The sequence below is a fragment of the Heptranchias perlo genome, chromosome 21 (genome assembly GCF_035084215.1).
Source record: "Heptranchias perlo isolate sHepPer1 chromosome 21, sHepPer1.hap1, whole genome shotgun sequence".
In the NCBI taxonomy this organism is placed as follows: Eukaryota; Metazoa; Chordata; class Chondrichthyes; order Hexanchiformes; family Hexanchidae; genus Heptranchias; species Heptranchias perlo.
Window position 1 is genome coordinate 37659911 of NC_090345.1, and position 23122 is coordinate 37683032.

A 23122-nucleotide genomic window follows, 5' to 3' on the forward strand; every position below is an offset into this window, starting at 1 on the left:
TAGAGTGTAGTCCGTGGGTGTCCCAGATTAACCTCCAGTTGGCGTTGCAAAAAATATCTTTAGTTGGATAAATAGTTTGTTTTAATAAAAGGACATACATTTTCAACAATTGCTTGATTACCAAACTCAGATGCAACAAAGGTTTGAAGTGTGACCGGTTTTAAGAGGGAAAAAGAAGCTGGAAAATAACAATATATTTATTGTCTTGGCATCTGCGTGACATATGGTAGATTCCTTTGTACTAGGTGCTGATAAATCCAGTTTTAAGACCTATGACGGTAACTCTCCAAGAGTAACTCTCATGCTTTAAGTACTGGCTTCTGTTTCCTGAAAAAAAACACTATGTTGCTCCTGCTGATCAGTTGAAACATAAATATTTATTGATATTATTGCTTCTGATTTAGATTTGAAAATTTCTGACTTTTTTTAAGTGTCTTATGCTAGTCACAGAATAAATTAAACAATGTGCAAATGGCACAGCTGCATGTAATATTGACTTATTTTTTTTCTCTCCTAGCTTTCCCTTGGTTTGGAATGGATATTGGTGGAACTCTTGTCAAACTTGTGTATTTTGAACCAAAGGACATCACAGCTGAAGAAGAACAGGAGGAAGTTGAGAACCTGAAGAGCATTAGGAAGTACCTGACCTCTAATATAGCTTATGGAAAAACAGGGATCCGGGATGTGCACCTGGAGCTGAAGAACTTGACAATGTGTGGACGCAAAGGGAACTTGCATTTTATCCGCTTTCCAACGCATTCCATGCCTAAATTCATTCAAATGGGTAGAGACAAAAATTTCTCTAGTTTACACACCACTATGTGTGCCACAGGAGGTGGTGCTTACAAATTTGAGGAGGATTTCAGAATGGTACGTCATAGTTGTGCAACTGAATTCCTGTGAGAGAATGTAGAAAGTGACTTGCTTGACAAACAATTAGATCCAACCTCCCACCCCACCACCCAACCTTCACTGTTCCAGTGGAAAAAGCTTTGACTTTTTTCAAGCCATCCTTCATTCTTATAACCCATCATTTTGGTGTACCCTTCGTGGCTCTAATATCCTCTTATAATTGGGTGCTCAGAACTGCATGCAATACCTGAACCATGGTCCGATCAACTTATTGTACAAATTCAGCATCACTTCCTTGTTTTTATTTTCCCTTTTATGGCTTTTTCTACCTGAATTCCCCATTTCTAAAGATCTTATTTGTCTGCATCCCTAGATCTCCCTGTTCCTCTACTCTGTTAAGTGTCTTGCCATTTAGGGTGTACTTCCTTTCATTGTTCTTTTTCCCAATTCACATTTCACTGTACTGAACTGCATCTACTATCAATCTACCCACTTTGCTAACCTGTTTAGCTCCTCCTACAATGTGTTGCATTCTTCCTCAAAATTTGCCTTCTAATTTGGTATCATCAGCAAACTTCTATATCATTCCTCAGATAACTAGGTCTAAATCATTTATATCAATGAAGAACAAAAGAGGTTCCAGTACAGATCATGAGCCACATTATTACCTACATCCACCAATCCAAAAACCTTCATTTACCTCCACCATTATAAGGTACCATCACTGCTGCAGGGATCCCAATTCCTATTGCCAATGATGTCATGCATTTGGTATAAAATCATCTAGATTATTGAATAGCTTTTTTTCTAGTCCTCTGTTGTCCTCCAATTCTGGCCTCTTGTGCATCCCCGATTTTAATCGCTCCACCATTGGTGGCCGTGCCTTCAGCTGCCTAGGCCCTAAGCTCTGGAATTCCCTCCCTAAACCTCTCCGCCTCTCTACTTCTCTCTCCTTTAAGACTCTCCTTATATCTCCTTATGTGGCTCGATGCTCCTGTGAAGCGTCTTGTTTTACTACATTATAAATGTAAGTTGTTGTAGTTGTAGTTGCCTCCAGTCTAAAAGTTACATATATATTTTGGTCTTAAATGTTTGGATATGGCTATAACAGAAAAATATTCACATTTGGACTGGCACATCTCTTTTTAATTTTACCACTAAAGGAAGATCTGGATAACCTTATGTGAATTGATTTCAAATCAACATGGATCTGCACATTTACTAATCTGGCATTCTAAGTATGGTGTAGTTCCCTTGCAAAACAAAAGGAAACTGTGTAGAATTCGTTTAGTTGGAAACATTGTAATATTGAGTTTCCACTGTTCTTTGTCACAAATGTTAATCACACAGGCACTTGTTAATTTGCTGTTTATTTAACTACTGCTGTTTTCCAGATGGCTGATTTACAGCTCCACAAATTGGACGAATTGGACTGTTTAATCCAAGGCCTGCTTTACATTGATTCCGTTGGGTACAATGGTCAGTCGGAATGCTACTATTTTGAAAAACCAACTGACCCCGACCAGTGCCAGAAAAAGCCGTATTGCTTAGATAACCCTTACCCAATGTTGCTGGTTAACATAGGTTCAGGGGTCAGCATCTTGGCTGTTTATTCCAAAGATAATTACAAAAGGGTGACTGGAACCAGGTAAGCACATAGACATTCATAACCCTGCCACATTGCTGTTTGCATATTTAAAATGGTAGACTGGTAGTTTTACAGTCTTATGCACGTCAATGCATTGTGTGTGTCATTTAAAACTCCAAAATGGTTTCTGTTTGACTTGTTGTGTTGTATTTCTGAATTGGAAGTGGGGGGTGGGGTGGAGAAAAGAGGGAAATATATTTTAGCATAAAAACACATGATACATAATGACAGGGCCAACTCTGATATCTGTGGGTTCAGTTCTTTTATATTTTTATTTTGGCCAATTTTCTTCCCTCCCTTTCCTGAAGGTGTTGACTCCTGCTGGATGGTATCCTGCCCATGTAGCCATTTTTTATGTGTGAGCCCAGGCAATGTTGAAAGGCTAATTGAGGTGGGAGGAAGAAGCAGGGTAGGCATAACAGCCAAGCCTGATGCTGCCCCCTCCTAATGTCCACATGCAAGGGTCACAATACAGCGATCTTGATCATTAGTGGATTCTAGACCAGGGTACTGAGGCCAGTTATAGCAACCTTACTGTTAGCAGACAAATCGGCATTGACCAAGACTAAAAGCTGGGGAAGTCTGCTCTGTGTGACTCAGCTGCACATTTTCATCTGAACTATCAGGGAGCTTGGCTTCAGTTTTATTCTAATAGATTGATCTCTGCTTACCCAATGACATAATGTTGTCAATCAATATAATTAGGCTATGGCAATTTAATAGTGGGTGTTTGACTTCAACCCCCAAATGTACAAGGAATGTACAGTCTACTCCTCTTAATAAGAAGTTACTTAATTTGAATTATCTGTTAATTCAAATTGCAATCATACACCTCCGGTGCTGTTTTATTTAAATTGCTTAATTCAAACTCCTTGATTCTCTTGCAAGCAAACAACAACTTCGAATTTTAAAATAGTAGACTGTTTTAATATTAGACAATTTAAAGAAAGGGATAGAAGCATCTCATACTTTTTGCATGTACGTTCTTTTAGTCTCTCTTGTATAAAAAGTCTTGCCTGTAGGGTGTCACACGTTGAAATCTGTGGATAGTGCAGAAAAGTTTGTAACTGAGAAAAAAAAATCAAGCTCTTCTCAGTGACTAATATATAAAAAAAATTAAGCACATAGATTTGTGAAATGTTAGACCAATAAAGATCCCACAGAAAAGCAAACACTTGAAAGGCTGTTATTTCAATGATTCACGATATTGCATTTATCTCTTCAGTGGTTCCAGTTGCATTTTTGTTTCTAACACAGCAGAATATACAACCCTATAAATAAAGTTTAAAAGATGATAAACCCATAAAAATTTTATAATTCAGAAGAAAACGCTAAACTTAGCCATAAAATCAGCCACTGAATGTTAGAAATGCCTCCAGGATGTTGCTGCCCTTACAGACCTGCCCTTGTCTCTGAAGTGTGAGACTTGAGCTCTGCTACATTCCCCAGGCCCCTGGGTGAAGAGGGTCCACTAAGTATCAGACTCCTAGTGCGCCCGTGTCACTCTGTTCATAGCACACTGGTGGACAACAACTCGCATAACACACAATTGTCAATGCGTGTGTCGCTCTGAAAGACTGAAGCACCTGGAATGCAACTAAAGCTGCCTCTTTCTCTTCAGTCTAATATAGTAATACTTTAGCAGAAGGCAGGTTTCTTCAAGGCCTTTGTGTTTGTTAGGAAAGGGATGTGAAGACTTTTTCACATTTCAGGATTGTTGATCATTTTTTTTCTACACAAAAAGGATTTCAGAATGTCCTGTGTTTAAGTATTGGTTTAAAACAGTGATTTCTCACAATAAACATAGGCTGCAGGCTTAATTTGTGCATTAAAGCTACACAAGCCAGTTTGTGAATGTCATGGCTCATTGTCTGCTTCAAACTCAGTTGTCTTACCCAAAGCCTGTTAAGTCAGGGTGCTCCCTATTCATTTTGAGAATAGCAGGAGATATTTCCTTCAAACCCACACCCCAAGGGAGGAGGGCAGGTCACTGGTGTCATTGACTGGCCTGCTGGTGAATCATTATATGGGGAAGGAGTCAGAGGGACTGGCTGGAAACATTAAGAAAAGGAAAGATGGACACAAGGTGGTCAGTCAGCCAGCCAGCTGATTGTGGGGAGCAAGCCTAGCCCAACGAGGGGAAGCTTGCTCAGCTCAAACCTAGGGCTAGTCATCATCAGAAGACTGTTAATGGGGATTGTGTGGTGCACTTTTATTATTTTTCTTGTTCTCGAGGAGGGTTGTATAGGTAGTTGAATCAAGATGAGATTTGATTTTATCTTTTACTCTCTATATTCACTTGCTTTCTATAAAATAAACCAACTTAATGAGGAGAGGCCAGATATAAATCATTGTGTTTCAGTCCACCTTCTGTAAGATTGCAAAAGCATATGTGAGGGCATATGTGGAAGACACAGTATCAAGTTCAGATCACCGGGGGTCCTATCGTTAGACCTCTGGGTTACACTATTGTATAGTTAAATATTAGACTGTACGGGCGCAATCTTGAATGCTTATGAAAGTAACTAGTACTGCGTTACTTGAAAGAATATCTAAGACAATCCTGAAACTTGTAACAACATCCTTACTTGTTATATAATATACATTTTATGTTATGTTGTATAATCCTCCTGTCATTGTAAAACAAAATGGTTATTTCTTTTTACCCATCCCACCTTAAGAACATAAGAAATAGGAGCAGGAATAGGCCACACGGCCCCTCAAGCCTGCTCCGCCTTTCAATCAGATCATGGCTGATCTTTGACCTCAACTCCACTTCCCTGCCCTATCCCCGTATCCCTTGATTCCCCTAGAGTCCAAAATTGTATCCATGTCAGCCTTGAATATATTCAATGACTCAGTATCCACACCCCTCTGGGGTAGAGAATTCCAAAGATTCACAACCCTCTGAGTGCAGAAATTCCTCCTCATCTCAGTCTTGAATGGCCGACCCCTTATCCTGCGACTATGCCCCCTAGTCTATGTCTAGACTCTCTCTAGGCAGGGGAAACAATCTCTCAACATCCACCCTGTCAAGCCCCCTCATAATCTTATATGTTTCAATTAGATCACCTCTCAGTCTTCTAAACTCCAGAGAGTATAGGCCCATTCTACTCAACCTCTCTTCATAGGACAACCCTCTCATCCCAGGAATTAATTTAGTGATCCTTCGATGCACCGCCTCTAAGGCAAGTCGATGTACCTCTCGGATCTCGTCAATAGACTTGACCTTGGGTGCATCCTCATCCAACTGCAGATAGTACCAGATCCGCCCACACCCACCTACTGCACCACTTGATCCAAAATGGACTCCATGTCCTAAGACCCAACGTTAATCATGCATGTAAATGATCACAACTACAACTTCTGCTCCACTCCCTGCCCAATTGCCTTCATCTCAACTTTATTTTTTCCCCTACATGCTGAACCAACCTCTTTCCCGCCCCTTTAGCCAACACCTAACCTCTGCTTTTTACCATCTCCCGGTCAACTTGGCCCAACCTCTCCTGCTCTGCCCTGACTTGCACACAAATGTCCTCCATCCTTCCAGTGTAGCTATGCAGGCAACCCACCTGGTTGGAGACTCGCCTGTCGGTAGGGTCTGCAGAGACAGGCCATTAGTGTAGTGTTTTGACTCCAACATAAATATTGCCGCTGAGCGACTTTGTTCTGTTGCTTTGTCTCCTTCCCTGGACCAAATTCTGAAGATTTGTGAGAGAGCTGGATGGGATAGAATAAAACTGAGGAAATGCAGGATGACGGAAAGTTGAGAAAAAAAGAAAAGGGAGATAAACGCAATTAAGTAGTTACAAACTGTGAAAACCAGAGGAACTAGGTAGAATACATGAAGTAGACAAAACATGCAAGAAAGAAATAGAGAGACTGAAAACAGCAAGTTAATCCCAGTTTGTGTACCTCGCACAAAAATATTAATGACGTTTTTCAAGTCAAATGAAAGGCTCAGATTTTTATACTTGGAAAGTTTGAAAACACATAAAACTTTTAATTGGATTAGTAAGTAAGGATTTCTGTCCTACAGCTCTGATTAGCTTATTTGGAATGGTTATCTGAAAATGGGCTATAAATTATGAAATAGTTAATTATTTAACTCTGAATATGGAATAATTCATTTTCTGATAGATTGTAACCTGGATTAATTCCTTGTGAGTATTGTAAATATGGATTCATTCATTATTAGTGCACATGATTTGTCACGGCACGACATTCCACAATATCACAAGTTTTCACGTGTACGTGTAGTGAAATTTGATGTCCAAGAACCAAACTTTTGCATAAATATCCAAGAGGCAATGGATAAAGTTGTGTCTGAATGTTAACACATTTGTTATCTGTCACAGAGCATATGCATAATGCAAAACAGGAGCTATAAGGGAGATAGGTGAACAGAAAGGGGCAACTAGGTAAGAACAAAGGTAACAATGTCATGCCTTATCACATCTTAAATGTCCCAAAGTACTTCACATATAGCCATTTACTTTCAAGTGCGGCCACCGTTGTTATGTAGGCAAACACGGCAGCCATCTTCTGCACAAGATCTGACATCCAGCAGTCAGATGAATGATCAGTTACTCTGTTTTTGGTGGTTGTTTGAGGGAGGAATGTTAAGCAGGATATTGGGTGAACTCCCAGCTCCTCTTTGAAATAGTACAACAGGATAAGAGAAACTGTATGAGTGATATGGAGAGAGACCAAAACACAGAGAAAGATGAACAGAAAAACAGGAGGAAAGAGATAGTTATGGAAAGAGAGACTACAGGGTTGATTTTCCAATCACAGTGCTAAGGTGTAGTATTACTTTTGCATTCAGCCAAAGTAGGAACAGTGACACCACCAGACGTTCCAGGTCGGCCCTTATTTCATGTATACAGTTGACTCCTGTCTGGATTGGGCTTCCTACTGAGAGCTTTGCAAAGGGTGATTGGGGTGGGGGGGGGTGGGTATAGCAAAATATCCGTGCATTAACAGCTCTTAAAAGGCTGCAGCTGGAATTTAAAGGGATGCAGCCACTTAAAGGTAAGTAGCAACATGCGGGCACAAAATTTTTTTGGCTGCTTTTCAAAGGCTGTGCAGGCCAGAAGAGTAGCTGGCGAAAACCATTGGAAGGCAAAACAAATGAGGAAGCAGGAAACAGAATCAATGGGCAAGTAATGGAGTTGCACGCAACCAAACCCCCTACTTGTTGGATAACGAAGTGGAAGTGCTGCTTCATGAGGTGGGTGTAAAGAAGGCTACCTTGGTTGGCACTCCAGAACACCCTCCCCAGTGGACAGGAGTACAGCATGCCTAGCAAGAGCTGGCAATTTTGTACCGTACCCATAGGACTTATGAACAGATACAGGAGAAGATGGCAAGATATGGCTACACAACCATACCATACGTATGAGGCCTGAGTATGCATGCTGCAAAGTATTGGTTGTCAACTAGCTACATGTTTACTGTTGGCTCAGAACCTTCTAAAACCTTCATTGCTTATCATGCATGCTCATACTCTGGCATGGTGCACATTCCAGCTGCAGCTTCCAACTGAAGCTCTTGATATAATGACATCTTTATAAGGACTTTGTACGACAAATCATAGCAACACAACCGATCTGTACGATGCATGATCAGCTACTGACACAGGATGGACTACAGATTGGGCACATGTCTGTCACTATCTTCAACTTACAGCATCTCAAGACTACTCTGCTCGCACACCGAGATAACTCCGTACAAAAGACAGAATGAACTGGAGGAGGGTCCAGCAATTACAAACTTCTGATTTCCTTTCAAGAGGTAATCCTGGACATCTGTTTCTACAAGAACATTGAGGGAGGAGAAGAAGAATGAAGCTGTAGGTCTCCTCCAAGCTCAGGGCATATACCATTCCCTACCTATATCTTGTCTTTCTCACTCATTCACATACAGGCATGCACACAATGCAAATTTCACTCACACAGTAGCTTGCAATTTATGGTGCATCTTGAAGGCAGCATGCTAACATCTGTTCCGCTTCTGTCATTATAGGCCTGGGAGAGCAGCCTTCCAACACTGCCAAGAACAAGACACCGTCCTGCATCCCTCTCGCCAACACCAGCACAGCTGTACACATCCCACTTACTGAGCTTCGAGAAGTAGCACCGGGTGGGTCACAGTGCACTGATGAGGAGGAGCAACTGGTGATGCTGGAGGAAGAGCAGGAACCCGCTGCCTGGATGACCAATAGTTCCCGTCAATAAAAAGCAGCAGTGTGGTGAAATCAGTGGCAGCCCTGTTTTGTTTCTGTTGCTGGGAGGAGGGAAAGGAGCTGAAAGTACTGGTTGCTCAATCAGTCGGGTGCTGCATGTATGGCCAACACTTTGCTTGATACCGTAGATGACCCTTGTACCAGCCTGGAACGAGACACAGACAGAAACATTGAGGGCGGCGATGAACTTGACTGCCACTGGCAATGCTGTCCCGATGTTGCAAATTGGCTGCAAGTGTCCTTTTGGCAGCTGTAAATTGCATTTGTGCTGACCCAGAGCTTATGGAGATGGTTGTCCTTGGCTATTACTAGGTAGGTATGCCAGGGCTTGCAGATATGGTTGGTGGCATGATGGGTGCATGGAGTCTGGCTGTGGTGCTAACTGATCTCCCTGGCATGCAGCCTTTTCATCTTATACTACTGCAGCCAATACATACTGCAATTAGGGTACTTTAAAAGCATTAACTTTCTATTGACCTGCTAACTGGCATAAGGTACTGTAGCATGCAGTTAGAAGCTTTGTTGCTCCCTGAGCCACAGTGAGATTTTTGTATTCGAAGAACCTCGTTTCATATCTGCTCCATTTACGATCTTTCTTTCAGTTCAATTCCTATATATTTTTCAATTACGGTTAGCTTTGAGTGATTTTGCAGACCGTAGTCAGCCAGTTTTGTTTTTACGTACGTTCCTGAGCTGTTCTGATGCTAAGGGCCCGATATTAGGAGGGAGGCGGGTTGGCAGCGGGGGGTCGACTGAGCGCATGGGTAACACGCCCAGTGAAATCGGGGTGCTCCGCACGCAATCGCTGCTTGATTGAAGGTACTTACCTTTGCTTCCAGGTTTCGCGCTGGAAAGCTGCGCAGCGGGCGGACTGCGCACCCGCACCATAGGCTGTCAGCTGGAGGAGCCCTATTTAAAGGGACAGTCCTCCATTGACTGATACTGCAGAAAATAGGAAAAATTACAGCATGGAGCAGCCCAGGGGGAAGGCTGCTCCCAGGTTTAATGATGCCTCACTTCAGGTCTTGTTGGATGGGGTGAGGAGGAGGGGGAGGACAGAGATCTTCTCCCCGGCGGGCGGGAGGAAGTGGTCTGCCTCTGCCACCAAGAAGGCCTGGCTCGAGGTGGCAGAGGAGGTCACCAGCACCACCAACATATCGTGCACCTGCATACAGTGCAGGAGGCGCTTCAATGACCTCAGTAGGTCAGCCGAAGTGAGTACACTTACTCATTCCTCTACACTCCGTCTGCCACATCACCGCCCCCACCCCACATCTCCTTCTGCCCTGCCAACACTACTCTATCACATCACTCCTCACACCCACTCAAAGCTCATCCTCATCTTACCTGCACTTACTCAACTCGCCAGTACTCATCCCACCACTACCACTCAACCCAATCCTCATACAATCTCATGGCTCTATCTCATACTCACCCTCTCATGCATCTCTTTCACGGTCAGCCTCACTCAACCTGACCTGTGCTGCAGCCACAGGGCATGCACCACATATGTGCAGTAGGAAGTGTAAGGCAAAAGTGTCGTGAGCATGAAGGGGATGCACAAGGGTGTTTGAGGGTTTGTCATGGTTTTTGCTTGTATTTGATTTCTGATCAACACATTACATATATTGTCACCACTACTACCACGTTTTTGCGAATCTTGTCTGGTTTGTGCAATAATGCCCTTTCCTGAGGATCACTATGAAGACCCACAATGATGCCACCCATTGTGTCGCTGCAGAGTGCGTTGTAGGTGTATTTGCAGGGCTCTTTTGTGCAGACGACTGAGAGACGTTGGTGATGTCCCCAGTGGCACCCTGGAAGGATGCGAAGGAGAAGTTGTTGAGGGCAATGGTGACTTTGAGAGCGACAGGTAAGAAGATGGTGCTCGGGCCAGCCGGGAGCAGCTCGGCATGAAGGAGGCTGCAGATGTCCACGACTATATGTCGAGTGACTCTGAGCCTCCGTATGCACTGCTGCTCCGAGAGGTCTAGCAAGCTGAGCCTCGGTCTGTAGACCCTGTGGCGAGGGTAGTGCCTTCTGCGACGCATCTCTCTCTGCGGTTGCCCTCCCTCCTGCTGTGCAGCACTGTGTTGTGGAGCTCCACGTGTCAGAGGTGGACGGCGAGGCTGGTAATGCTGTTCGCCCTCCGAGGAGGTCATGACTGCAGCTATGGCGGCCCCCTTCCGGAAGATGTACGTTTGAGGGGGTCCGCAAGGTAGGTACATGTGACTGGACACCAGGGTAAGTATGCAAGTTTGTGAATTTTATTGTTAGGAGGAGGGTGGTGGAGGCCAAACTTTGTCCAAAGTGACACAGTGGCCTCCTGCAATGAGTGAGGGTCTCCCCCCACCACCTGTCAAATGGACCTTTGCAGCTGCCACAGGCTGATGGCTGCAACACGTCCATTTGTACTGGGAGTGTTTCCCCAGTACGGGAAACAGTCTCAGTTGAGGTGAAAATCCCATCCCTCCTAAAATATCAAGTCAATCAGGTCTGCTAATGACCAGAAGTATCAAAATAAATGCCTTAAGTGGCACCCCGCCGGCTTTAATTGCCGGCGGGAATCCCGCATGCGGGGGCTGCACGCGCATGTAAGTGCATCACTGGGGAACCCAGAACTGGGCGGGATGGAGCTGGGCTACGGACCCGTCCCGGGAATCCCCGATTTTTGGAGCCCCCCCGCCACGAACCCGCCGGCTTGGGGGTCCGAAAATCGAGCCCTAAAAAGCAACTTAAAAAAAGTTAAAAAGACAAAAATAACATTAAAAAGGCACAAACAATGAAAATGAAAAGCACATAGTAAGTAGCCTCTGTACCTTTAAAAGCTCCTTTGGCTCCATTAAGCTTCCCTTTTCCTCAACTCCAAATGGATGGAAAACTCCAAATGGATGGAAAACTTCAAGAGGCAATTTTAATTTAATTATAATAAGGCTGTCACACTGAGTGTGTGATGGCACATCAGACACAGCATGAATTGAGGGGTGATCTGATAAAATAGAACCCCAAGTGACTTCCCAACCCTCACATGCCTGTTCTGTGTCAGGGGGACAGATCCATTCAACTGGAAACTCTAACCTATGTTTTTATCTGTGAGCATCTCAGGAGATTGACCTGGCAGAATACAGCTACCCCGATAGTAAGACAGCAGGGAACCAGCACCCTGATTTTAACTCCATTTGGGTGACTAGGTGAGTTGGAAACTCGCCCACTGCTGCCATAATCAGGCCCGGGCTATTTTAACTCCGGGGCCTCAATTGCTTGCGGCTGGTCCACTTCCTGCCCACAATGGGCAGGCAGCGGCTGCCTGCCTATGGAAAATGGGGCTACACATGCCCACCTGCCAGCAGGCAGGTAACTGTGGGGAAGGGTGTCTGGATCGGGGGAGGCCAAAACTTTCCTAAATATCCCTGCACTTCCTGGCGCCGCAAAGAAAAGTGGAAACTTGCCTTTCAGGGCCCTTTCACATCCCAATCCTCTTCTGACCTGGTTCAGCCTGACCGTAAGCCACAGTGGTTTCCCTGCTCAGGCTGGAGTTAAAATTGCAGTCAGAGCCCGATGACCTCATTGAGCCCTGATCTGCATATTTAAAGAAGGACCCTGCTGGCTTTGAGTGGGTGGCTCGAGGGTGGGTATGTAATTTGGGTGATTTTAACTGCCCAGGGTTAAGATCAACCAAAAAGGGGTTTAATGACTTGATCTTGATCTCCAGAATGCACAAGGAAATTTTAAGGAGAAAAATGAGGTAAAGCAAGCTTTGTGTGTATATATATATATATATATATATATATAAAAGTTCTTGGAGCTTTGTATTACAATTTTTCCATATAGTGAGCTCCCAACTCAACTCTGGCACACGTCCTTTGTTTCCAAAAGAGCACAAGCTCTACGCCAAGGGTCCCATGCCTGCCCACACACTGTGCCAGGCAATAATGAATGGCTTTAGTGAAATAGTTGTATCTGTTAAACACTCCCCCTCCAGCCCATGACCATCTCCTCTGTCCCCATTCCTCCAGGGTAACCCCATCCCTTCCACCTTTAACTGGTACCTGGGAAGAGCTGCTCCACCAGAATGCTGTAGGTGCCCCTGGTGTTGAAATCTTTCTCTTCACCTATACTTTCAAGTCCACCACTCTGAGCTTGGTGATCCTGTGCACCTCACACTCTTGAGCAGTGACTGAAGTTCCACCATTTCAGCCTTTTGCTGTCACAACACTCAAAGTAAACGCTCAGTAAGATGGCGGTCTCCCTCAGCCAGAATTGCCCATACGTTTACCCCTCCCCTCACTGCTTAGGTGTCAATGTAAAAGGTAGTGAACTCCAGCACAATAGCGTGTGCTTCAATGTTAATGTTGCTGGGCAACACAGTACAATGCCTCACTGCCATTGTGTCACTGCACTGGAATAAACCACCACTGCATCAACGGATGGTCATTTGCACTAATCTCATGTAAGCAAACTGCACATCTTGGATTAAATCGATGTTCAATCACAAAAATGAGGTATTGATTCATTCAAATGCAAATTAGATAGATTTTTTTTCCAGAAAATAACATTTTGGCATTCGTTATATGAATAATTTGAGACATGACATATGGTGAGTGTAGCATGCTTGGGAGGAACAGGTAACTTTGGACCTATGGTTCCCAAAGTTTTACATCACTGGGAGTTTTCCTCATCTCATATCTGGGTCTGTTGTAGACTAATTGATAGAAATCAATTGCCATGAATAGTCAACACTATTATTGTTGGATCATACGACTACTAGGATGGTAGAAGGCGAACTAGATGGACCTTGGTCTTTTTTCATCTATGTTTCATAGAACAGTGTTGAGCCTTCCAATAGATGGCTCATTTGGCTGAATCAAGTTGCTCCAGTGATGGTTGATAAGTTCTCTGTGTCGAGTGGAAATGAACCTTAAACACCAAATCCCAGGTTCTTCAGGTGTGTTATAAACCATATATTTTGTCAGTGAGTAATACCACAGGAGAACAACTTGTAACAAAAAAATGAATGAACATTAATCACAGTGCCTGGCAAGAAATTAGTGAACAACTGGCCTGAACTGGAAATTAGCAATGAAATAAACAATAATGGTGCAAAGAATCAAACCAATAGATATGAATAGCTTCAGCTGGAAAGAATGAAACCAAAAAATAATCACAACGCGCCAGATGGGAAAGAATGAAGTAAATGAGGGTCTCAGGTGGCGAAAGCTGAAATGAATAAATGAGCCTGTAAAGAATTTAGAAAATCAGTTAGGAATGGCTCTGGTTGGAAAGAATTAAAGGATAAACAAGTGGTACACATGGTAAATTAACAAATACGACCACTGCGGATCAGAACAAAGTAACTGACTAGGAACGGTTGAAGGATCCAAGCCTGAAGAATGTAGCAGAGGGAAGGCTGAGACATCCTGAGAAGCGGAGCAAAAGTTGTTTTAGGTATTGGAGGATGAGCTGGGTTTAGTGACCTTTTTTTTCTCATTCAGAATAGATACATTTCCTTATGTTATTTTGGAAATTTAATGGGCTGAGAGGGGAACCAACATGGCTGCAGGAGTGACTTTGACATTTTTCAGGGATTTGATTTTTTTTTGTGAATGGGGTTTTCTGAGAGCTGGTGACATAAGATGTTCAAATTTCACCTTCAATAGAAAGTAATCGGTCGGCATGCTTCAAACGTGCACGCTTTAGCAGAACATTTAAAGATATAATTGTTTATAGCTCCTGTAACTTTTATATTGCGCTTAGGGAACCTGAGGTTTTCTCATCCTCAGCAGAAATGTTTCAAATAATGTTTCAAAATATGCAAAACTTTGGACTGATTAGACCTCAATAAGATATAAGCCACGGTTTACCCACCGTATTCACCTAGGATGGTCAACCCAACATATAAACAACAGTTATATGGGGGTGTTCATTTAATATGGAGTGGTTGATATAGCTAATTTTCGGAGTATAGTCTGGTGATGAGCAACCTCACCCTATGCCAACTTGTACTTCGAAAGACCCTCCTATTTAAGGAAGAAAGGTCAGGCAGAGACGCCCAGCAGCTTGTACAACGTTGAGAAGCGGGTGATCGCCCTGTCATGCCAGTTTGAACAGTAGGAGGAGCTTATTCTTGCCCTTGGTGGCCTGCTTCTGGAACACGTGGGGAGATGCGTGGGTGGCGAGGCAGAGTGCAGTCTCTTCTTCGGTTTCAGTGCAAACACCTCACAAGTGTCAGCCAATTGTAAACAATTTTACAACACCAAGTTATAGTCCAGCAATTTTATTTTAAATTCACAAGCTTTCGGAGGCTTCCTCCTTCCTCAGGTGAATGTTGTTGGAACGTTCCAACAAACGTTCACCTGAGGAAGGAGGAAGCCTCCGAAAGCTTGTGAATTTAAAATAAAATTGCTGGACTATAACTTGGTGTTGTAAAATTGTTTACAATTGTCAACCCCAGTCCATCACCGGCATCTCCACATCAAGTGTCAGCCAGTTCACTTCTCACAAACAACTCAGGGTCTTCTCCATCAACGCACCCGTCCACCACAGCTCTAAAGAGAGACTTTACGTGGGGAAGTAGGAGGTAGTGAGTGAATGGAGCTGGTCAGCAAGAAGTGTGTGTCATTGTAGCATAGATGTGTGGAGAGTAAGTGAAAGGGAAACGTGAGAAGGAGCAATGGTTCCTCTCATTTTGTGATTATTCTGGGATTTTACTTGTTTCAGATGTTTGAAAGAAAGAAATAATTTGTATTTATCTGGCACTTTATCATGTCTTCAGGACATGCTAATGTATTTTACAACCAATGCGTTACTTTTAGTCAAGTCACTGTTATGTAGGCAAACATGGCAACCAGTTTGCGCACAGCAAATGAACCAGTTAATGTATTTTTGGTGGTGTTGGTTGTGGGACGAATCTAGTGGGAATTAAAGGCTATTCCATTTTTTTTTGAGTATCCTATTATCCGTGGCAATAGTTACTGTGGCAAATATATATTAACATTTCTACCGATTTATATGTTAACAAAACAAACGATGGGTATTACTTGCCAATTATTGTGCTTAGGGTAAGTGAGGTTTAGTGCAAAACTTACCAGAAAGTTGTGTAACCATTAAGAAACTTGTGGTAAGTATTTCACAGCTTGCACAAACACTGTGACCTCCTCGTCACCTTCCACCCCCCCCCCCCCCCCCCCCACATGGTCTATAAGGGTCATTAGTACACCTGCCAGTTAATTTACCAACGGGGCCTCTGAGGCCGGGGGAACTATGACCTCTGACTTCTTGTGCTCAGCTTGAGTTTTGACTTGGAACACTGCCCTCAATCATGGTGCAAATATTTATTCTGATGAATTGTGATAAGACATTTGTCCTGTTGGATGTTACTGGATAACAAATTAATTAAGTCGGCCCAGTGACATCAAGGCCTCCTGGAGCTTGACTGGTTGCTTTATGAACCTGGGGAGGAATTTCTGTGTTTTTCCTGAAATTGGCCGCAGATCTCTTGACTTTCCCGCCCAGGGAGTTAGTATTACTAGTGATTGGGGAAGCGCAGAGTTACACCATCTGGTGGACAGGGTGAGCATTGCTGGGCCTGCTGGCCCTTTCTCACTCTCTTCATAGACATTTTGAACAAGTAACTGTGTGAAGTACACGCTACAATAAGAGCTCTCTCTCACAATTAGCCCATTATCATTGAATACAAATAGACCTTTTGTTTCGTTACTTGAGTGTAATATTCATTCCTTTTTACATCTAGTGGTTTCCAAGTTGCATTTTAAAACTATTGTTTCCTCAAATTTTCTAGAATTTCAACTCTGACAAAGCAACACAGGAATTAGATTTTCATTCACAGCCCAACAATTGCAAAACTTCACTTACTGATTTGCTGACATTTCTGTTGAAGCCATGAATAATCAAATTTTTAAACGGAATTCTCCGTAATGAGACAGGCAGAATAATGTACTATTATTCAAAGTAGTTTAGAATTCAGCTGACATACATCTGCAAATAGAATTTGGAAGCTTTTTTTCCTTTATCTGTTTTTAAAAAGCAGCTTGTGCAGAATTTATTCTTTGTTGCAGAGCATAAGTATTTTTTATTTATTCTTGGAATATGGGCGTCACTGGCAAGACTGGCATTTATTGCCCATTCCTAGTTGCCCTTGAAGGTGGTGAGTCATTTTCTTGAACTGCTGCAGTCCATGTAGTGAAGGTACTCCTACAATGGGAGTATATAGTATTTATTTGATAAAATTACAGTGAAATGAGAAGCATGGAAAGCCTGCTACTGGACGGGATAATGTACATCAGGAAGTTTCTAGAAATGGATTTGAGCATTCCCTCACACCCGCCACCCCCCCCCCCCAATCCAAAGTTGTTTCTGTATGTGCCCTACTACTGCTCCGTTGATCTATATGTTAAACTGTTGTATGTTTGTATGTTCCTCTGATAGCTGAGTCATACAGACCAGCAAGGTCCTACGGTTTAACCCCTGGTCTGTGATTTCTGCTGGGGCAGCAGCACCAGCAACAACAACTTTCACTTATATAACACTTCTAACGTAGAAAAGCATTTTACAGAAGCGTAAACAGACATATATGCCAAGCCAAAGAAGGAGATATTAAGAGGGGCGACTAAAAGTCTGGTCAAAGAGGTGGGTTTTAAGTACGATCTTAAAGGAGGGGAGGGTGGTGGAAAGGTTTGGGGGGAATTCAAGAGTCTGGTGCAAGCAGCTGAAAGCACAACCACCAATGGTGGGGCAGAGGGACGGGTGATGCACAGGAGGCCAGAGACAGAGAAACGCAGAGTTCTCCGAGGATTATAGAGCTGCAAGAGGTTTCAAAGATAGGGAGGGGCCTGGCCATGAAGGGATTTAAACACCCCAAGGATGAGAATTTTAAATTGGAGGCATTGGAGGATCGGGAGCCAATGTAGGTGAGTGCGTTATCATTTATAGTTGTCTTCAACACCCCTGGGTGAGCAAGGAGAAGATTGGCTATGATTGTCACTCTTAATCACTGTCAAGTGACCCCTCCACCTGGGCTCAGGATTGGGCTCAGCTGCGTCACCCCCACAGCCAAGCAGCCTGTCAACACTTACTGTCAAGGCTCACAGATGAATAATGCCCACTTAGGTTGAAGGCACCTGATGACAACCGGTGCCTATGGAATCGTACCCTAGCAATGAGTCAAAGCATGCAGGAGAGAGGGGAAATAAACAAACTGTCATCGTTTTAATTTGCCAAACTGGCTACCCACAACTACATCTTGGGACTAGTGAATATAGAGTTGTTTTCAAGAGATGATTGGGTGTGAGCAGTATCCTTATAAACAACAACTACTGGGTAGAAAAGGGAGAGGAAACCTTTGTGCACTTTTCTCATTTATTGTATATGTGGGATTCTAATATAAGTTGTCTAACTGCAATGTTGCACCTGTACACTTATTCTTTTCTACATCTACATATTTTTACATTTCACAATTGCCCAAAATACACGGGGAAATAGTGCCACTGTGGCACCAGACCCGTCGCACATTGGTTTCTTGGTGAGTACAGCTAACCAGCTATATTGCGATCAGGACAACCCAAATGCTTATCTCAATATAAAAGCAACGTTTTTATCAGATACTAGCTCACTCAAGGTACACAATAAGACATCTGGGTGTTGTCACATTTAATAAAGACAATCATCTTGAGTGCTTTCTATCTGCATTTGCTTCACAATTAACATTTTTTCTCCTTCCTCAGTCTTGGTGGGGGGACTTTCCTCGGCCTGTGTTGTCTGCTTACTGGGTGCGAGACCTTTGAAGAAGCTTTGGAGATGGCAGCGAAAGGAGACAGCACGAATGTAGATAAACTAGTTAAAGATATCTACGGAGGAGACTATGAACGGTTTGGCCTGCTAGGATGTGCGGTAGCTTCCAGGTAAGTCCCAGCTGACCATCCTGTTTGCAGAAATGGGATTGGGTGGTGCTGATCGAGTCTCATTGAAACTGCCTGGGATTGGGATAATATGCAGCCTACTCCACTGCCTTGATATCCTCAAATTCCCAGAGAGGGCAAGTGCTACTTTACTGAGAATGTGTTCAGTAGTTTTTATTTGGGGCTTGAGGGACATTTTTAAGACCCCCTCCTTTTGCGAACACTTGGGAGATCTTTCCCCTCCTCTTTATTAACTGCTGGCTTTTCTCACCACAAGGAGGAGAAAGCATGGCTGCCAACAGACCCTGCCCATCTGCCCTTCTGCCTCTCTGAAAATTCAGGCAGAGTCAATGGGCCTCGACAGATTTCCTGTTTTGGACGTTGCTGTGCCTTGACTGACGCACTGCACACTGGGTGCTGGCGGATTCAGTGGCCCAGAATTTGCTGGAGTGGGGCACCTCGTGGAGTGCCGCGTTATTTTAGCCTTTTTCCCTCACCCTTCAGCTCAAAATTTTTGCCCTGTAAGTTGCTGGAAGTGTGAGCTGATAACGGTGCAGCGAGGACAGAGGGGCATCTGGGACCGTGGTGAACGGTGGGGTCAATAGTTTAATCTCCTGAACCATTGAGATTTTAAGATTAAGAAAGAAACGGGGACAATGGAGTAGGAGGGTGAATTAGAATTAAATCAGGTACAGAAAGAAAGGGAAAGAAAGTTTGGATTAAGAGAGGGAGAAAAAAGACAGAAAGGAAAAGCAAAACTCTTTAACTATTTACTACCTGCAGGAGTGAGACTCCGCAGTTTAAATTGTTCCCTTTCTGGGCTGGAGAGGTTGAGTGGCATTGCAGGAACATAAATCTCCTCATTAAAAGGGTACTTACACTGTTAAGGTGCAGCCCTAACTTTCTATGGCAAATTAATGTGCAAATGCTGCAACTTCATGAAAATCACGGGGAGGGTAAGGAAGAGATGCCATTTTACGCGAAGCTAACAGCGGAGCGGCACAGATTGTCCAGCGATTTGTGGTGATTCGCAATTCACGGGGTATCTCTTCCTCGCCACAAGTTGCTGGACGATTTACACTTAAACAATGGTGAGCATCATTAAACACGCCATTATTTTGGCAGCAAATTCTGGGCCACTGAGTGTGTTTTATTCCAGTTTCTTTTAAAGCTACTTTTTGTTTGTTTTCTGAACACAATTATGCAGAACCCATTGATACTGGTTGGATTACAGCTAGTGATGAGAGGCAGGTTGCTGCAAGTTTAACTGTTGACTCCCTCAGTACCTACAAAGTTTGGAATAAACAAAGCCAGATTAAAAAGGTGCATTTTCTTCTGATTTATCTCATTTGCAATACTCGTCATTGCAAAGAGAAACTAAATCATTTTCTTTGATTTTTAACATTTTTAAAAATTCATTCTCGGGATGTGGACGTCGCTAGCAAGGCTGGCATTTATTGCTCAGCTCCTGTTATCCTTGAGAAGGTGGTGGTCTGCATTCTTGAACCACTGCAGTCCATGTGATGAAGGTGCTCCCACAATGCTGATAGATAGGAAGTTCCAGGACGTGGAATCTGCGACAGTGAAGAAACATTGATATATGTCCAAGTCGAGATGGCGTGTGACTTAGAGGGGATCTTGCAAGTGATTATGTCCCCATGCTGCTGCTGCCGCCCTTATTCTTCTAGGTGGTAGAGGTCGGGGTTTGGGATTTGGTCCCTGATTGTTACTATAAGCAGTTAAGAAAAATATTGACTGTATCTTTAACTGTGTTACATAGAGTCATAGAAAGTTACGGCACAGAAGCCTCTGTGTCTGTGCCAGCCGAAGAAGAGCTATCCAGCTTAATCCTACTTTCGAGCACTTGGTCCGTAGCCTTGTACATTACAGCACTTCAAGTGCACATCCAAGTACTTTTTAAATGAGTTGAGGGATTCTACCTCTTCCACCCTCTCAGGCAGTGAGTTCCAGAACTCCACCACCCTCTGGGTGAAAAAAAGATTCTCCCTCTGCTCCCCTCTAATCCTTCTACCAATTACTTTAAATCTATGCCCCCCTGGTCATTGACCCCTCTGCTCAGGGAAATAGGTCCTTCCTATCCACTCAATCTAGTCCCATCATCATTTTATATACCTCAATTAAATCTCCCCTCAGCCTCCTCTGTTCCAGAGAAAACAACCCCAGCCTATCCAATCTTTTCTCATAGTTAAAATTCTCCAGCCCTGGCAACATCCTCATAAATCTCCTCTGTACCCTCTCTAGTGCAATCACATCTTTCCTGTAATGTGGTGACCAGAACTGTATGCAGTATTCAAATTGTGGCCTAACCAATGTTTTATACAGTTCTAGCATAACCTCCCTCCTCTTATATTCTATGCTTCGGCTAATAAAGGAAGGTAACTCATATGCCTTTTTAACCGCCTTATCTACCTGTCCTGTTACCTTCAGGGATCTGTGGACATGCACTCCAAGGTCCCTTTGTTTCTCTACAACTCATTATCCTCCCATTTATTGTGTACTCCCTTATCTTGTTTGCCTCCCCCAAATGCATTACCTCAGACTTCTCCGGATTGAATTCCATTTGCCACTTTTCTGCCCACCTCACCAGTCTATTGATATCTTCCTGAAGCCTACAGCTTTCCTCTTCACTATTAACCACAGGGCCAATTCTTGTATCATCTGCAAACTTCTTGATCAAGCCCCCCAATTCAAGTCCAGATCATTAATATATACCACAAAAAGCAAGGGACCTAGTCCTGAGCCTTGCGACACCCCACTGGAAATAGTCTTCCAGTCGCAAAAACACCCGTCAACCATTACCCTTTGCTCCCTGCCACTGAACCAATTTTGGATCCAACTAGCAACTTGCCCTTGGATCCCAAGAGCTTTTACTTTTTTGACCAGTCTGCCATGTGGGACCTTGTCAAAAGCCTTGCTAAAATCCGTGTACACTACATCAAATGTGTTATCCTCATCGACCCTCCTTGTTACCTGCTCAAAAAATTCAGTCAAGTTAGTCAGATACGACGTTCCTTTAACAAATCCATGCTGACTGTCCTTGATTAACCCGTGCCTTTCTAAATGACTATTTTTGCTGTCCCTCAGAATTGATTCCAATAATTTGCCCACCACCGAGGTTAGACTGACTGACCTATAATTACTCGGTCTATCTCTTTCTCCCTTTTTAAGTAACGGTACAACGTTAGCAGTTCTCCAATCCTCCAACACCACGCCTGTAGCCAAGGAGGATTGGAAAATGATGGTCAGAGCCTCTAATATTTCCTCCCTTGCTTCTCTTAACAGCCTGGGATACATTTCATCCGGGCCTGGTGATTTATCTACTTTCAAAGATGCTAAACCCTTTATCTTTCTTCCTCTTTCTCTATGTTTATCCCATCCAATATTTCACACTCGTTCTCCTTAACCACAATTTCTGCATTGCCCCCTTTTGTGAAGACAGATGCAAAGTATTGGTTCAGAACCAGATGCACATCTTCTGCCTCCACACATAGGTTACTGTTTTGGTCTCTAATAGGCCCTACTCTTTCCTTAGTTATCCTCTTGCTCTTCATGTATTGGTAAAACATTTTTGGGTTTTCCTTAATTTTACTTGCCAGAACTTTTTCATGCCCTCTCTTTGCTTTCCTAATTTCCTTTTTAATTTCACCTCTGCACTTGCTTTATTCCTCTAGGCTTTCTGCAGTATTGAGCACTAGGTGTCTGATATAAGCTTCCCTTCTTTGCATATCTTATCCTGCATGCTCCTTGTCATCCTGGGGGCTCTAGATTTGGCAGTCCCACCCTTTTTTCTTTATGGTAACATGTTTACTCTGAACCCCTTTAATCTCCCCCTTGAATGCCTCCCACTGCTCTGAGTAGCTGTTTCCAGTCCACTTTTGCTAAATCACTTCTCAGCTTAGTAAAATTGGCCTTTCCCCAATTTAGAACTTTTACTCCTGTTCTATCTCTGTCCTTTTCCATAACTATGTTAAATCTAACTGAATTATGATCACTACCACTAAAACGCTCTCCCACTGATACTCCTTCCACATGTCTCCAGTCATTACCCATTCTTTTAAAGTGGTGGTTAGATGGTATTGCTATTCTCTGTTACGACTGCTGTTTTCTACATCTGTCTGCTATCGAAAGGTGTCTTTACCATTTTTGGTTATTTTGGTCCTGCTGCCAAATTTTCTGATATGTGTTTGGGTTGCTGCGGTTCTACTCAAATTCCTCCAGTTTGTTTAGTTAAGATTCTCATCAGCTCCTGGTACTGCCTCTTCACTTTACCTGCTGCTTTCACCTGTCTGCACGTCTGCTTCTGTATTTTGTTTAAGGCATATCTTAATTCATGGGGAGTTTACCAATACAGTACTGTGTTTTTCGGCACTTTATTCCTTTTGGAGCCATGATTTGACTATTGCTTTATATATACAGGAAAGGTAACAGTATAAATTCTCT

General features: G+C 43.3%; 1 protein-coding gene across 2 annotated transcripts in view; it reads left to right on the top strand.

Annotated features, from left to right (window-relative positions):
- Positions 1 to 23122, top strand: part of LOC137340148 (pantothenate kinase 1) — an 83338-nt gene that overhangs the window by 41076 nt on the left and 19140 nt on the right. For both annotated transcript variants that reach the window (XM_068002489.1, XM_068002490.1), the window contains exons 2-4: positions 518 to 870; positions 2247 to 2500; positions 18488 to 18664. In XM_068002489.1, coding sequence (XP_067858590.1) covers positions 518 to 870; positions 2247 to 2500; positions 18488 to 18664 — 784 coding nt within the window. The remainder of the gene's footprint in view (positions 1 to 517; positions 871 to 2246; positions 2501 to 18487; positions 18665 to 23122) is intronic.